Below are 14,568 nucleotides of genomic sequence, written 5' to 3' on the forward strand. Positions count from 1 at the left end.
TTTGATCTGTACATAGGCCTACATTTAGTTCAGCTCTTGCAGTTTTCACTGAGTTGTCTTCTCCCACATACAGCAAATATTATCTATTTGTAAGTTTAAGTTTTCAAAACTCTATGGTTTCCTTAAATCTGGTCTGTATAAGTAGGCCTGAGGAACCCTTTTATTAATTTTGAATGTTTATCTTCACTTTTTAGACCCAAGCCATTTAAAATAAAGGACCTTTTGCTCATTGGTGTCTGTGCTTTTTGATTAATGTGGAAAAAAGTTTTGGAATATGGGTCCAAAGCTTCCTGAAATGTTTGGTGGGGGCGGGAGATCCATAGTCCCGACTCTCCTCTCCTCTTTGCACCCCTCCCCTCCGGAATCCTGATACGTGGCTGTTTGGGAAAGCCGTGATGGTGACCCACACTTAACTTCCGTGCTGCAGCTGCAGCTGCTGGATCCCTGTCCGGCCCGCAGAAGAAGCAGCAGAAGCAGCAGATGGGAGTCTGCTGAAACTCCTCAAGTCGGTCTGGATGGCAGGGACACACTGGTGCAAGGACTGTCGAAATCACAAGGTATTAACACATTAATTTCCACTCTAGTGCTGTACTTCTACGATTTAAACCATGTGTCACTGTTTCAGGTCATATTAGCACTAAGGCTAACTCACTCTACTGACACTAGTTTTAGTAGTTGGGACCGTTAGCGTCGAATTAAGCGATTGCGTAGTTGAAGCTAATCTCGTTAGCACGCTGCCAGAGTAAACACAGCTTGCTAACATTAGCTCGCTAACTTTCATTCACATGAAATTAAGCTCGTCCTTATCAGATGCACCTTTTCTATTTTAACCTAAATTAACTTAACTAAATTTAAGATAACGTTATCGCAGAATAACTGTTGTTAAGTTACCTGCTAACTCTTCTTGATGTGTGATCCAGGCTGTGCTGCTACTGAGAGGAAAGTGATGCTTCGTTAAACCCTGTCGAAATGTTTAAGCAATACATATATAAACAGACAATACACATATAAACACGCTGCAGAGAGATTAAACTGTAGTTACTGAACTTTAGAAAGAGTCTGGTACTTGTGGAGATTTCTTTTTCCTGACAAAACCTTTTCACTCAACTTGTTTTATAGCTTTTCTGGTAAGCAGACCAATCATTTGCCTGTGGTTTAATGTTCATGGAAGTGGAATAATAAGGTTTTACTGTTTTTTGTTTTTTTTAGATAAATACATCTAAAATGTCCAAATACAATGAAGTTAAATGTGTCGCTATTACTATTATTATCTTTATTTATTATTTGTGTTGATAGTTCAGTTGTTTGTGCTTTTTTTTAAATCAGGTGTAAAATGGACCACTAGTTTGTTCAAAGATCTAACAAATTCTTCAAAAAATGAATGCAAGGATAATTCATCGCTATAGTTTCTTTATTTACTAAAAGTCCAAGGAAGTTAAGGAGAGTTTCCTGTTTTGTCTAATTTCTGGTTTGAGACTTTCAGCCAGTTTAAAGAACATCTATATCACCGCCTGTTTATCTGCTTTAGGAACTGTGAAAGTTGTTTGACAGAAACGCAACAAACCCAGTTTTTAACAACAACCTATTTTTTAACAGAGTGTTGGAGAGGCTTGATTGTTTTAAGTCTGCTCCTCTTTCAGCATTACTGGTTGCCAGTGCCTTTTGGACCGTGGGACGGATGAACGGTGGAAGCTGTGGGAAGCCCAGCTGGGCTGTAGCGACTCTAATTATCCCAGTTACCCTTCTGATGTTGACCTTAAGGGGGGCGTTGAGCAGCCAGAAGATGACACAAACAGCTATGGGTCATGCAACAGCAACGGCTGCAGGACCAGGCCTCGGCTTGATAGATGACCTCCCAGGCCTTCGAGCGATTGCAGACTTCTTATCCAATGAGAACGCTGACGTGTGGCTCCTGTCCCTGGTGGGCTCCGTTGCTGTCGGCCTCAGTGGGATTTTCCCGCTTCTTGTCATTCCTATTGAAGCTGGAGCAGCACTCAGAACGGAAGGTAGGAAACAGCACATGTGAAATACAATATTTCACTCAGAATGACGTAAATCAGGGCATTACAATATTTGATAGTACAGCCCCCAATCATATGTCAAACTGAAGGGAAAAGATGTGAATGTCAATATAATTAGCACTACTTAAATGTACTGCATTTTTAATGACTTTTCGTCAGATGAATCATACACCTTTTTTTTTTTAAACCGAACCAGTTGGTGACAAACAGTCAGTTTTAAACCAAGCTGTTCCATCCTTTTGGTTTAAAATCGAGAATTGGGCATTAATTAAAGCTCACATCAAAATGGGCATTCAGACTATGTGGGGAACAGAATATTTTCATTAATTACATTATCACAGTAACTGACTTAGACTCAGTGTGCTTTAAAACAGAAAAATAACAGGCAAAGATGATTCTCAACAAGAACATAATGTAAGAGCATTTGACATAGGGGGTCACTGAAGTTATTTTGAAACATTGTCCATCAGCAAGGTGAGACTGTCCATTGGGAAAGGCAAGGCAGGTTTATTTATGTAGCACATTTCAACAAGGCAATTCAAAAATGCTTCACACAAGACTTCAAGAGCATCATGACAGAGAGGGGAAAAAAATAGGTTGATGTTAAGATATCACTACGACATGAAAAACCTTGGGACCATTAATATCAAAGTTTACTGCTCATTCAGTAGTTACAAGTTATATCTTAAAGAAAGTGAAGTAATTGATGGACTGTTATTTCCCTCCTCAGAGCAACAATACTACCATTTGAACCACAGACATTGTTCGAGTTAAACTGTTCTGTGTATTCTGGTACCAAAGATAGGTTTCAGTCCATATATTAATGCATATTTTTATTTGGGCTTGAATAAAACAGATCAAATTATCCAGGCCTGAGTTATTGTAGGTCAGCCTGAAGCCTCGAGTGGCCACACCCTCAGGAACGTGGCATTCCACATGTATTTTAAGCTGTGGGTTTTTTAAGTGGCAACCTAACCAAAGGTTAGTCATTACTGAGGGAACTCCTTCAGCCTGAAAAAAAAAAGTCAAATACTTAATACAATGTTGCAGTGTGTGTAGCCTGAAGAACTCGTCAATTGAGCCTGAAATTAGCATTTGTGGCTGTTATCTTTAGTCCGAATGAAAATATTAAACTCTAAATTTACATTTCTTTATCATCATTTTCCAATGGACATGGCATTGAAATACAATTGCTGTTGATATGTCAGACTAAGCCAGATGGCGAGTTTTAACCGATAATGACATCAAGTGAGTGTGGAAAATATCATTATTATTCATTTGATTCATATTGAGATCACAATTATTAAACATCATTACTCACTGATTTTGCATCATTCACATCACATTCTTTCAACATAAACGGTCTTAATGGTAGGGTTGGTCATTTTCTCCAGATACATGGTTGATTTTGGTTAAAATAGTCTTTCGGTCCTGACAGAAATAAATAATTTATGTGCTCAAAAGTTGATGTTGTGAGTTTACGTACCAGTAAATGACCTGAGACCTGAGACGATATAGTTTCTACACAATGCTAAAAAAGGATGAGCTGTGGAAATGGTGCTCGTGCATGTACAGTAAGTGAGGGGGCGTTTGAGGGGGCGGGTGCAGATGGAATGCAGAGGGAGGCTACTTTCAAAATCATGCTCGTTTTGAGAAATGACCAACCCTGACTTTAACACTGTAAATATACAATATTTCAAATGTTCTCGTTTTCGTCATTTATTATTGTTTTGATAAGATCTCCCTGGTGGCAAAATGTATACTGTCTTTAAACTTACTGGACACTAAAAACAGTACATGAAAAAAACATTTAAATTGTTTGCGTTACCCTTTTTCTGATGGATGGATGGATGGATGGATAGATAGATAGATAGATAGATAGATAGATAGATAGATGGATGGATGGGAAATTGTAACGTTACAGCAGCAGGACATCAAACACACAATGTTATTAACGAAACAATATGATATCGAATAGAAAGCAGAAAAGAATATACAAGCAGAGCAAATTAAAAACACAACAGTCATTTCTACTTTTTTTTCTGTTGTTGGTGTTTTCTTAGCTGGGTGCCAAAAGCTGAAACAGCTCTTGAGCTTTGCAATTGGTGGTCTCCTGGGCGACGTGTTCCTTCACCTCCTTCCAGAGGCGTGGGCAGTCCCTTCAGGCTCTTCAGGTGCGTCTTCAACAATCCACCAATACCTCATCAACTGCTATTTATTCAAACTTTTTTTTCCCTTTGGTTCATGCTTCCCTCCTAAACATCTATGAAAACAAGAGACCACAGTAGAACTTGGCTAGCAATGCAATTGTATTAGCGATGTTGATAATCTTCAACCGATCATTAATCACTAATAAAAAACAATTGAAAAAGTATTTAATGAACTAATATATATGAACCCTTTAATACCGTAAATACTTTTAAAATACCAACTTTAACAATTATGTCTTTTTGTAGGACGGGCTGTATTTTGACATGTACATAAGGCATTAATAAAAGAACATAAGGTTACAAACACACATACATTCTTTACAAGACTGCAGAGTGCTCTCAGCAAAAAAAACAAAACCAAAAAAAACCGCGAGACTTCCTAACATAGACTTTTTAAGCAAACTAGCATTTAAAGCAAGTTTAATGTCAGTCGAGATTTACTGTGAGTTCTGGAGAGTGCATGTGAAAATGAAGTGCACGTGCGATAGACTTTGCAACTTTACAGTAATAGAACAAGGCCGGGATTCTTTGATGCCAGTAACACATATTTCAACATGTCAGCAGTTCTGATGTCTTCATTAAGTAAATGAAACCGTTCAGAACTATATTCAACTGCAAGCAAATGTGGATTTCTCTTCAGTCATTGCGGATGCCCAACCTTCTCTGTCTTGACGATGCTTGCTACATTTATTTAACTAAAAATAGAAAGTCCTTTTTTTAATTTCTTCTTTTGATTATCCGTTTATTCCTTTAAAAAGCATATGGGATATGAGCTAACGTAATTACTTTTATTTATTTATTTATTTTAAAGGTTTATTTTTGGCCTTTTTGCCTTTATTGATAGGACAGTGGATAGAGTCGGAAACAGGGAGAGAGTGGGGAGAGACATGTGGGAAAGTGGCCACAGGCCGGACGCGAACCCGGGCCGCCCGCGAGAGGAGCAAAGCCTCGCAACATGGTGCGCGCGCTGCCGCTGCGCTATCGGCGCCACAAATTACTTTTATTTTTATTTAGAAAAAAACCCCCCATTAATAATTAACATACCTAAATTGTATGAATGAGACAGATTGTCTCATTAGTGTGTCATTGATTATATTAGTAGTGAGTGACGTCAGTGAATCTCATTTTGGGACTGTTCTTCTTCAGCTATTATATCAGATTGAATATGTCTTAATAATGCATAACATTGCTTTCAAAACGTGAATATTTAATTGAGTTCATGATTATTTAATGAAACTTTGGTTTGTGTTGTTGGTTGTGCTGAAACTCTGTGTCACCACCTGTATTTGCTCTCTGTCTCATGAAACATCTCTCTGCTTCCTATCCAGCTAGTAAACAAAACCACTACAAGACCCAGGGCCTCTGGGTAATCGGTGGCCTACTCGCTTTCCTTTTCTTGGAGAAGATGTTCCCAGACCAAGACAGCCAAGAGGATCCCCCCTCAGAGTCTGACCTGAACTTCAACACTCCTGTAAGTGTTTGTATTTTTAGAGGAATATTCTCATTGCTGTTAAAAGAGTCTTACTGCGCACAGACATGTCAATACATGCCTTTTGGAAAGAACTTGTTTCCATGGACATGCTTGCAGGGCCTCGTGTTTGTGCTAAGTCGGCATATTTCTGTCTGTCATATCAGTGTTTTAGGGACTGTAGCATCAGATGATCTACTGTACGATCACCTCAGGTCATCTCCTCAAACAGTGAAGAGTTTAAAGTAATACTTAAATAATTTGGAACATGTGTTGATTCACCTTCTTATAAAGAGTTAGCTGACAAGATCAATACAACTCTGATGTCACATCATTACTGTGGGGTTGCAAGGCAGCAGGGAGTCACTCTGTAATGTAACTGGTCAAAAAAAATATTCCAGCACATATCATCCGACGTAGCCACAACACGTCTTTTTACACCTTGGTTTTTGAAGAGATGAAACAAAATACATTTTTCAAAATACGTCTATTTCATAAAAATAACTAAAGAGGTGCATGCAAGCAGATCCATGCTGTTTCCAGTCAATATGCTAAGCGAACAGAGCCATGCTATTTCCAGTATTTATGCTAAGCTAAAAAAAAAAAAATGTATATATATATATACTGGTCCTTTTTCCAGTGTTCTAGAAAGTTGTCCTGATCTAATCAGCATCAACAATAACGGTTAGTTTATTGTTTAGAAACAATTAATTATACAAAACAACACATGGTGTCTTTTATAGACAATGAATGGCTTGTTACAGTTTGTCTGGAGAGGTTTGTTTTGCTAGTGAGGGAAAAGATTGGAGCGGAGCTCCTTTACTCTTGTCTATTTATGGCGCCTGGGTGAAGCAGCTGCTTTAGCCCTTTCAGTGTCCACAGGAGAGCTTTTGGCTCATCGACAAGGGCAACAATAGACGAGAATAGAGTTGAACAGTTTATTGAGAGACAGAAGTGGATGTTGTATGTATTTTTTTGTGGAAGAGTGTTTATTTATGGTATACATAGTGGAAATTGTCTTGCTTGAAATAGGTTGATGTTTTATCATTTTAAAAACATGTTCTTTTGCTACCAGCTAAGAGCTTTACAGCAGGAAGAGACTGATAGCCCTAAATAATTATCTAATGTTACTACTTCCTAATGCTTGAATCATGATCAGGGAGCTACATATTTTCGCGACTCTGAGACAGCAGGCTTTTTCTCTCTCATTGAGTTAAACTATCTGTCTGAATGGCAACCTAAGTGGTGTTCTTAAAGGAAAAGGGAAGTTGGCTGTTCTCGGAAAAAGAAGGCCATAGCCTCAGATGAATCTGTCTCTTATTTTATTTTCAAAATATATAAAAAAGTTAACCAGTGTTGGAATTGCCGAGTCATCTGTTTTGAGAAATAAATCAGGGGTAAAAAATTTTTTTCTCATTGCAGCATATGTTGAGAGTTAGAAAAATCATCGGGGCTTTTTTTATAGCAGCTGTTCTGCGGGCAGGGGGTGAACCCTTTGACACACAGTTGGAGAAACAATAAAAAGCCTCTTTATTGCACTGTGGACTCCAGGCTTCCATTAACTCACTGTTTTTGGTAAGACTAGTGGGTAAGGCCCTTTACTTTCAGGAAGACGAGCTATTATTATTATTATTATTATTACTAATCTATAGTCTACATTTGAACACGAAAATCAATTAATATATTCAACAACACAAACTACAAGATGGTAAAATACTTGCATTAACAGTATAAACACAACTACAAAGTTACATTTAAAAAGAAACAATATCATTCGCAATGGATTGTGGGATGGGTAATTCCTTGACTGTGGACGAAAATTATGTGCAGTCTTGTACCTTTTGCCTTTCTCTACACTTCTCAATGCTGTTTTGGCAGCAAGTGAAAAGTGTTAAAGTCATGAGTATAGGGGTAGCTGATTGTCTTGGTTCCAGGTTAATCAATTAGACCTCTCAGAAAAAGACAAGAATGTCAAGTGCATATCAGGACAAAAAGTTCATCTTAGGCTTGTTTCTGTCCCTTTTCTCCTCAGACACAGACTAATGCAGCTCTCAGTGGAAAGCCAGTGGTAACGTTGAGGAATGGGCACCGTTCAGAGTCATGGAAATCCTCCAAGCAGCAGGAACATTTGCAGGAGAGATCAGAGAAAATCAAGGTAATCCTGACAACACAAACATCTCCACAGTTAACGTAAAGACAGAGAGAGATGAAGAAAAAGTCCACGCCACCGGGGGCGAACTCTTGATGTGGGTTGGTTAAGAAAGATGTATGTTGTGCTTCTTCAATCCAAATGTGTGTCGTTAGTCATGACAAGCAACTCAGTTGGAACAAAGAAACCAAAGGGATAAACTATACACACTTCAGTGGCTATTTCACAGTGTGCAGTTATAAAACAGGTTGTTAATAATATACAAGAGTCCTGTTGGTCTTTACCACTAGACTATGGAACCTGAGTATCCCTTCATCAACTCATCCAGCAAATCCCTGATTTTGCATAATTAGCACATATGATGTGTATCATTAAAATCTATTTATCCTTTAACCCGATGGTATTTTTGTTTTTGCGAGAGTGTAAAGTGATTTTTGCAGACAAGTTGAGTTGCTTGAGAGAGGAGCCAGATCTATCTTTAATTAAATTTGAGTTCTGTGTTTTCAAAATCGAAGATGAATACTAAAACATGATTTAATAATCGAGTGGTAAATGAGGAGGGAGGGAGGGATTGATTTAAACCACATTAGCATGTTAGCAACAGCTCCAGTGTTTTATACGTTTACACAAACATTGCAAGCGCTCCTGACTACAATAAGCAGACTAAAAAGAGAACAGGGAATGTTCAAGAGGGTAAGTAACATCTAGTTTGCTTGAACTGTGAGAGCTGAAGACTGCAGTCTAGCTCAGATTACGCTGAACAAGAGGCAGGTCCGCCGTGCACCATTCAACAGCTTATAACTGGGACTGCAAATTCCTGGCACATCACCAGCACTACGATTTCTTTTTCTTTCTCTTTTCCTCGATCATTTACAGTAACATGTGAATTGGAAAACTGGAAGTAAATGTAGACAGAAAATCTGTTCAGTATCAATGATGAACTATGAAAGGCTACATTCTTCATCGAGAGGCACAACAGATCAACTTTAACCAGAAGTCAATCAGAACATTATGACCAACATTTCTATTGGTCCCACTTCTTCCAATTGTGACTGACACTGGTGTAATGTGAGTAACAGTGGCAGTGGTTTCTTATGTCACAGACCAGTGGATACCTAAACCTGCTGGCCAACTGCATCGACAACTTCACCCATGGACTGGCTGTAGCTGGGAGTTTCCTGGTTAGCAAAAAGGTAAGAAGTTGTGATAATAGTACCCCTTGTTTCTCTTCCAATGTGGCGTAGACTAAAAACATGTCAATGAGAGACCTTCCATCCAATCGATGTCGAAAAATCAGTCACTAACTCTAAAGCTTAAAGTGAACCAAAAAAAACAAAACAAAACAGAGCTTTTCTCACGGTTAGGAATGTACTCACAGGCACAGGCTCATTGCTTCTAAAAACTGGTGATGGCTTTTCTTCTTTAGATACAGTTTGGCTGTTTTTGGCCTGTATATGATGGGACAGCTGAAGGGAAATGTTGGGAGGAGAGATTAGGGGAAGACATGCAGCAAATGGCCAACGATGGATTTGAACCCAACTGGGACAAGAGCCTCCATACACGGGTCTCAGAGCATTACCACTAGGCTATCAGGCGCCCGACAGAAGCCACATTTATTACCATCTTCACTGATTTAGTGTAGTTTTTCTGCATTGAATCTATAGCTCTATATTGCACAAACATCTAACACACTAACAACAAAAAAGTAGAGCGGAGCAAACAGTTTTCAAATATGGATAGTACGACAGTAGAGGGTTTTTTTTTTTTTTTTTTTTTGCTGAAGTTGTTTATGTAGAGAAGCGCTCTGGTGTAGCATATTACTTGTGTGAGAAAATGATTATGTTCACAGTTAGTCTTCATATTGCATATTTATACACAGCCTCTTGGCTTTCATTTAGGGGAATTACAGGTGAAATTGCTCCTCTGTGGCTGCAGACCATATTAGCACACAGTGATGACTGAAAATCATTGCTAATAAATATAGTGCATAACCTGACACTTGGGCCTCTGGCAGCTCTATACGTTGGATATTAGATACTTAAGAAAGATAGAACTTCATGGCTTTGACCCCAGTTATTATAACTGCATGTAGACCAGACTCCCCTCGTTTTATACTCTGAAGAATTCTGTTGAGGTACTTGTCTGATACAAAGGGTTGTTTTAGGGAAATCTCGAAACCCTGACGCTGCAGAGATAACTAACGAGAACGATATTTAAAACTGGATAAAGACTTTTTTTTAAGTTGCCTTTCACTGTAAATATCTGCTGTAACACAGTTTTATATTTGTTAGGTTGCCCTTAAAAAGAAAATGATCAGGGCACTGGCACAGTGGTTAGTCTTGCAAAAGAAAATAATTAAGCCCTTATTGGTAACGAGTGGGGCAACTTGCTGTCAACTGGCAGAGAAGACCTGTTGTGTTCTTAAATGTGGACCACTCCGAGGACTGTCCTTACATCACACAGTTAGCCTTTTTTCCGTTTTGAAACCTCTCATGGTATTCTCTGTCCGGCTTGTTTGGAAGAGGAGCACTTAAAAGTGCACTAACACAGATTTGTGTCCCTTCAGTAGGTTACTGTATATTTGTGGCTTTGGGACAGAGAGAGTCCAGCTGGAGAGACATAAGGCTAGCAGCGTGAACTATGGATCAATGTGCCAGAGAGGAAGTTTACTTGATGTCTCAAACATAAACATACAAGAAATCTCACCAGTGCTTTCTGTTTCCTCTCTCGCACATTTATCACGATGTGATCAGTTTAAAAAGAAATAAAACAGGTCTGCTTCAACACGGCGTTTATCCAACATGAATAAGTCATGTTCAGCACTTCTGCAATGACGACATTACTGCTTAATGTTTTTTTTTTCTCTCACCTGTTTAAAAAAAAAAAAAAAAAAACTGGTTATATTTGGCTGCTTGACCATTCTAGCTTTTGACACCCCCTCCTCCTCGGACGAGGGCTGATATGATGACATCATCGGGTTTGTTTATGGTTTTTTGTTCAAATCATTTTGATGCCACAGGATTAGTAAGCACTAAGATATGTGAATATTTTTTAGTTATAATTACTTAGCTGTTGTCTCATGAATATTTTGTACTTTCTTTAACAGAAAAGTGTTAGTAAGCAACATCATGCCTCACAGCATTCTTGGGGCATTTTTTTCCCCTCATTTTGTTCTTCAATGAAGTAAAGCAGCTGTGATGGAGAGTTTGTTACTAATATAATCAGATAACTCTAAAAAGTTTGAGATGCAATTTGTGACGATAAACAACACTCAGAAATTGATTCAAGCACAATTGTCAGGTTGCATTATGCTCTTCATTAAGGACGTTCTTGAACATTTTTCCCGCCTAAAGGATTTCATTGCAGCCATTAGAGGCCAGAACTTGACTTTTAGCTGAGACGGTCTATTCCCTAACTGTTTGTGACAGTTCTTTACGGGTACGAGTGTTGGTAATCCATCCCATAGAGCCTACAATGTAGCATCACATTTCCGTCAGTAGTCACAATTTAATTATTCATCAGCTCCCAAAATAGATGGACTTGTTTCCTCATTCCTCAATCCTAAAAACCTACACAGCAAAAATATTTACGATGGCTGCCAAAGACAGCCAGGTGCACACTACGTGATCACGTGACAGGAGCAAACAACTGCAATCAGGATAAGGAAGGACAGTTGGGACCTCTCTATCATTGAGACCCACATTTGGGAATGCCAGACTAACCCTTTAAGCTGTTGTTCTATAAGAAGCTTGTTAAGTGTTTACTTAACTCTTCAGATGACTTTGTAGTGTATGCAATGCTTCGTTTAACACATAGTATCACAGCATTTCTGTAATTACTTAATGTGTGATGTTAATTCACTGTTCGTGATGTCAATCAGACCTGATACAGTTCAGCTTTGTCTAGACACCAAGGACAGCTGGGAGAGAGTCAACAGCTCTTCTTGATATCTGCAGGATGTTTGGAAAGACTTGTTGTTCACTCCAGGCTCCTTGACGTCATTGATTAGTCTAGGTGGGTCAATGTGCCACGACCGGGATAATGATAATGCCTTTTGAATATATGCAGAGTCTGGCTGTTATGTTTGAGCGTGACACTGAACCACAAGTCTGATGTTGAATGATGTCTCCTCGAGTATTCATCTGATGTATAAACTTTCACGAACATGAGTCATCGGAGTCTAAGGAGTCTTACTGTGTTGAGTCAAGTCTTGATCATTTCCTCGACACCGGGGACAATTATTTTTTAATTGGACTGTTTCACGTTTGTTTCTCCAATGACCCTCCAAAGGCAATTGTGTGGCATACTTTCCATTTGGAGGTACAACACGCATGTATTCACTGATTAAAACAAAGAAGTGCTAATGAGACTTCTCTCACAGGTTGGATTCCTCACAACATTTGCCATCCTGCTCCATGAAATCCCCCACGAGGTGAGATAACAGAATCCTTGGTTAAGCTGAACCGTCTCTGAATGTCTGTTTACAAGTTAACAAAGCCATGGGAAGAATCAAAACTGTTAGAGCAACTGTGACAAACATCACTGTTTTGCAGGTGGGAGACTTTGCCATTCTGCTGAGGGCCGGGTTTGACCGGTGGAGTGCTGCTCGCATGCAGCTGTCTACAGCTCTGTTCGGGGTTCTGGGAGCTTGCTTTGCTCTGTGTGCACAGTCACCACAAGGCACAGGTTAGACCAGACCAATTCAACTCAGTACAAATAAAGCACACCATTTTGTAAACTGGAGACTGCTTTATGATTGCAAGAATAATTCATGAGTCTCCCTTACTGACTCTAGAAAACGCCACTGCGTGGATATTACCTTTCACCTCTGGAGGTTTCCTCTACATCGCCTTGGTGAACGTGGTGCCAGACCTGCTGGAGGAGTCCAGTTTCAAGTATGTTATGGAGCTTGTTCATGCTGTTAGTCTCATCCTGTGCAGGGTTTTGTTTTGTTTATAGTTTGTTTTTTTGTTTTTTTAATTGAACACATTTCTCATGATATATCTGGCATGTTTAATTCTTGTCCTTCCTCATTCCACAAAATAGTTTGACAATGGTTGGATGGCAAAAAAAAGATTTCTCTAATTTTTATTGAACCGGTTACCTTTCCTCTCCAGGCACTCCCTCCTGCAGATCCTGCTCATCTTCTGTGGTGTGGCTGTCATGGCTCTGCTCTCTGCCATCGTTGACTGTACATAGAGGAACATCACCAAAAACTCTCTCGCCTTGCCAAATACTTGTACCCAGCATTAGATGAAATCCTTCTCTTGCCCTGTAAACCTGGTACCTCTCATTCAGAGAACGTCTTCTTGCTTCAGCAATAAGAACATCATTGCCATCCTGAACAAACATGGGACAAAAGACCAGCACTTTATGGATGGATGAGTGATCTGCTGACGGGACATTTGTGTGAACACTTTAAGATGTGCCATACTTTAACACAGAGGGATTGTGTGGATTTCTGTTACCAAATTGTCTTAAGTTGTTGATTGGACAATCATGTTATTTTGCACATACATTTACACAGGTACACCTGATGTACCTGCTCTACACAAAGGTATTATTGGACTCCAACAAAGACCCCCCCCCCCCCCCTCCCCCCTTAAAAGCGTTCAATCCTAAATAATTTAAACATTGTATGTATTGTTACTATTGTGCGTTCTGTTTCCCTTGTAGCTGCTGCATATTTATTTAAAGTTAGACAAACAAGATACAGCTTTATCAACGCCTTTCACCAAAACTTCATCATTTTATCTTGTTAAGAAAAAAGTGCCGGGAAGTGAGGATGGTCTGTTACACGAGTCTAAACCAAAGTACTTTTTCTTTGTTTGTATCATAACACAACAGTCTGCACCTTGTCCAGCATGAGTTGGTGCTCACACATAAGCCAGCCTGAATTACTGTTTTAAAGTTTTTATAATAAATTGAAAGAGATTGACACTATTAATGTGGAGTTATGCTTACTCACCAAGAGTGTTGTGAGATTAGGTAGAGATAATAACTCTTCACATCACTGTTATGTTGATGCATCAAGTTTCGATACATGAGTATATGAATGAAACCGTTAAGCCATCTTTATAAGAAAGTTTATTTTAGGGCAACAACAATGTCAGACATTAAAGATTAATTAGCAGATTATATTCAGGATTAATCATTAGATTGTAAAATGTCAAAATTGATCGTTAGAATATCCTATATGCTAATGTAACATCTTCAGTTGATTTTCTTTTTTACAACTCAAAGATTTTTTTATTAAATGAAATATATGACAAAGATGAGTAGAAGTTATTGCATTTAAGAAACCAAGCAAGTTTTTGACTTGCTCTCTTCGAAAATGATATAAAGTCATGAACTCTGTAATGTCAGTGGGTTTTTCTTAGGGCTTGAGGCTGCTCAGTACATTTAACTGCCCTCCCTGCACCATAATATTTACATTGTGACCATTTTTTACTGCAAAGATCCTATGCCTTAAATGTCATATGGTGGGGGAGGAGGTGGAAGTGGGTTTGGTTGTGGTATTGATTGTATGCTCTCACTTTTCAACACAGTCTGTTGGCAAGCTTCTGTTGCCATAACGACTCCACCACGGGTTGCCTTCCTTAGTCATCAGCCTGTGAGCCGCCTATTGTCTGTGGGAGCCTTCCTCAGTCACAGCACAGAAGGATAACAAACAACCACTATGTGCACTGTGGTGGAGTGATAAATATTTCATTGATACTC

The 14,568-nt window shown here is 39.0% G+C and overlaps 1 protein-coding gene across 1 annotated transcript; it reads left to right on the plus strand.

Moving 5' to 3' along the window:
• The first annotated feature begins 450 nt into the window (after window positions 1-450).
• On the plus strand, window positions 451-13,791 carry slc39a13 (solute carrier family 39 member 13). Its single transcript, XM_079339777.1, has 10 exons — window positions 451-557; window positions 1,641-2,006; window positions 4,085-4,195; window positions 5,560-5,702; window positions 7,732-7,854; window positions 8,952-9,041; window positions 12,230-12,280; window positions 12,402-12,534; window positions 12,644-12,743; window positions 12,966-13,791. The coding sequence occupies exons 2-10, from the start codon at window positions 1,679-1,681 to the stop codon at window positions 13,045-13,047; spliced, it is 1,161 nt and encodes a 386-aa protein (XP_079195903.1). The 5' UTR covers window positions 451-557; window positions 1,641-1,678; the 3' UTR covers window positions 13,048-13,791.
• Window positions 13,792-14,568: the final 777 nt, after the last annotated feature.

Source organism: Symphodus melops (assembly GCF_947650265.1).
Source record: "Symphodus melops genome assembly, chromosome: 3".
Lineage (NCBI taxonomy): Eukaryota > Metazoa > Chordata > Actinopteri > Labriformes > Labridae > Symphodus > Symphodus melops.

Coding starts and splice junctions, on each gene's coding strand:
- slc39a13 (XM_079339777.1), top strand. CDS start 1,679: ATGAACGGTGGAAGCTGTGGGAAGCCCAGCTGGGCTGTAGCGACTCTA. Junction 5,703..7,731: donor ACCTGAACTTCAACACTCCT/GTAAGTGTTTGT, acceptor TTTTCTCCTCAG/ACACAGACTAATGCAGCTCT. Junction 7,855..8,951: donor AGAGATCAGAGAAAATCAAG/GTAATCCTGACA, acceptor CTTATGTCACAG/ACCAGTGGATACCTAAACCT.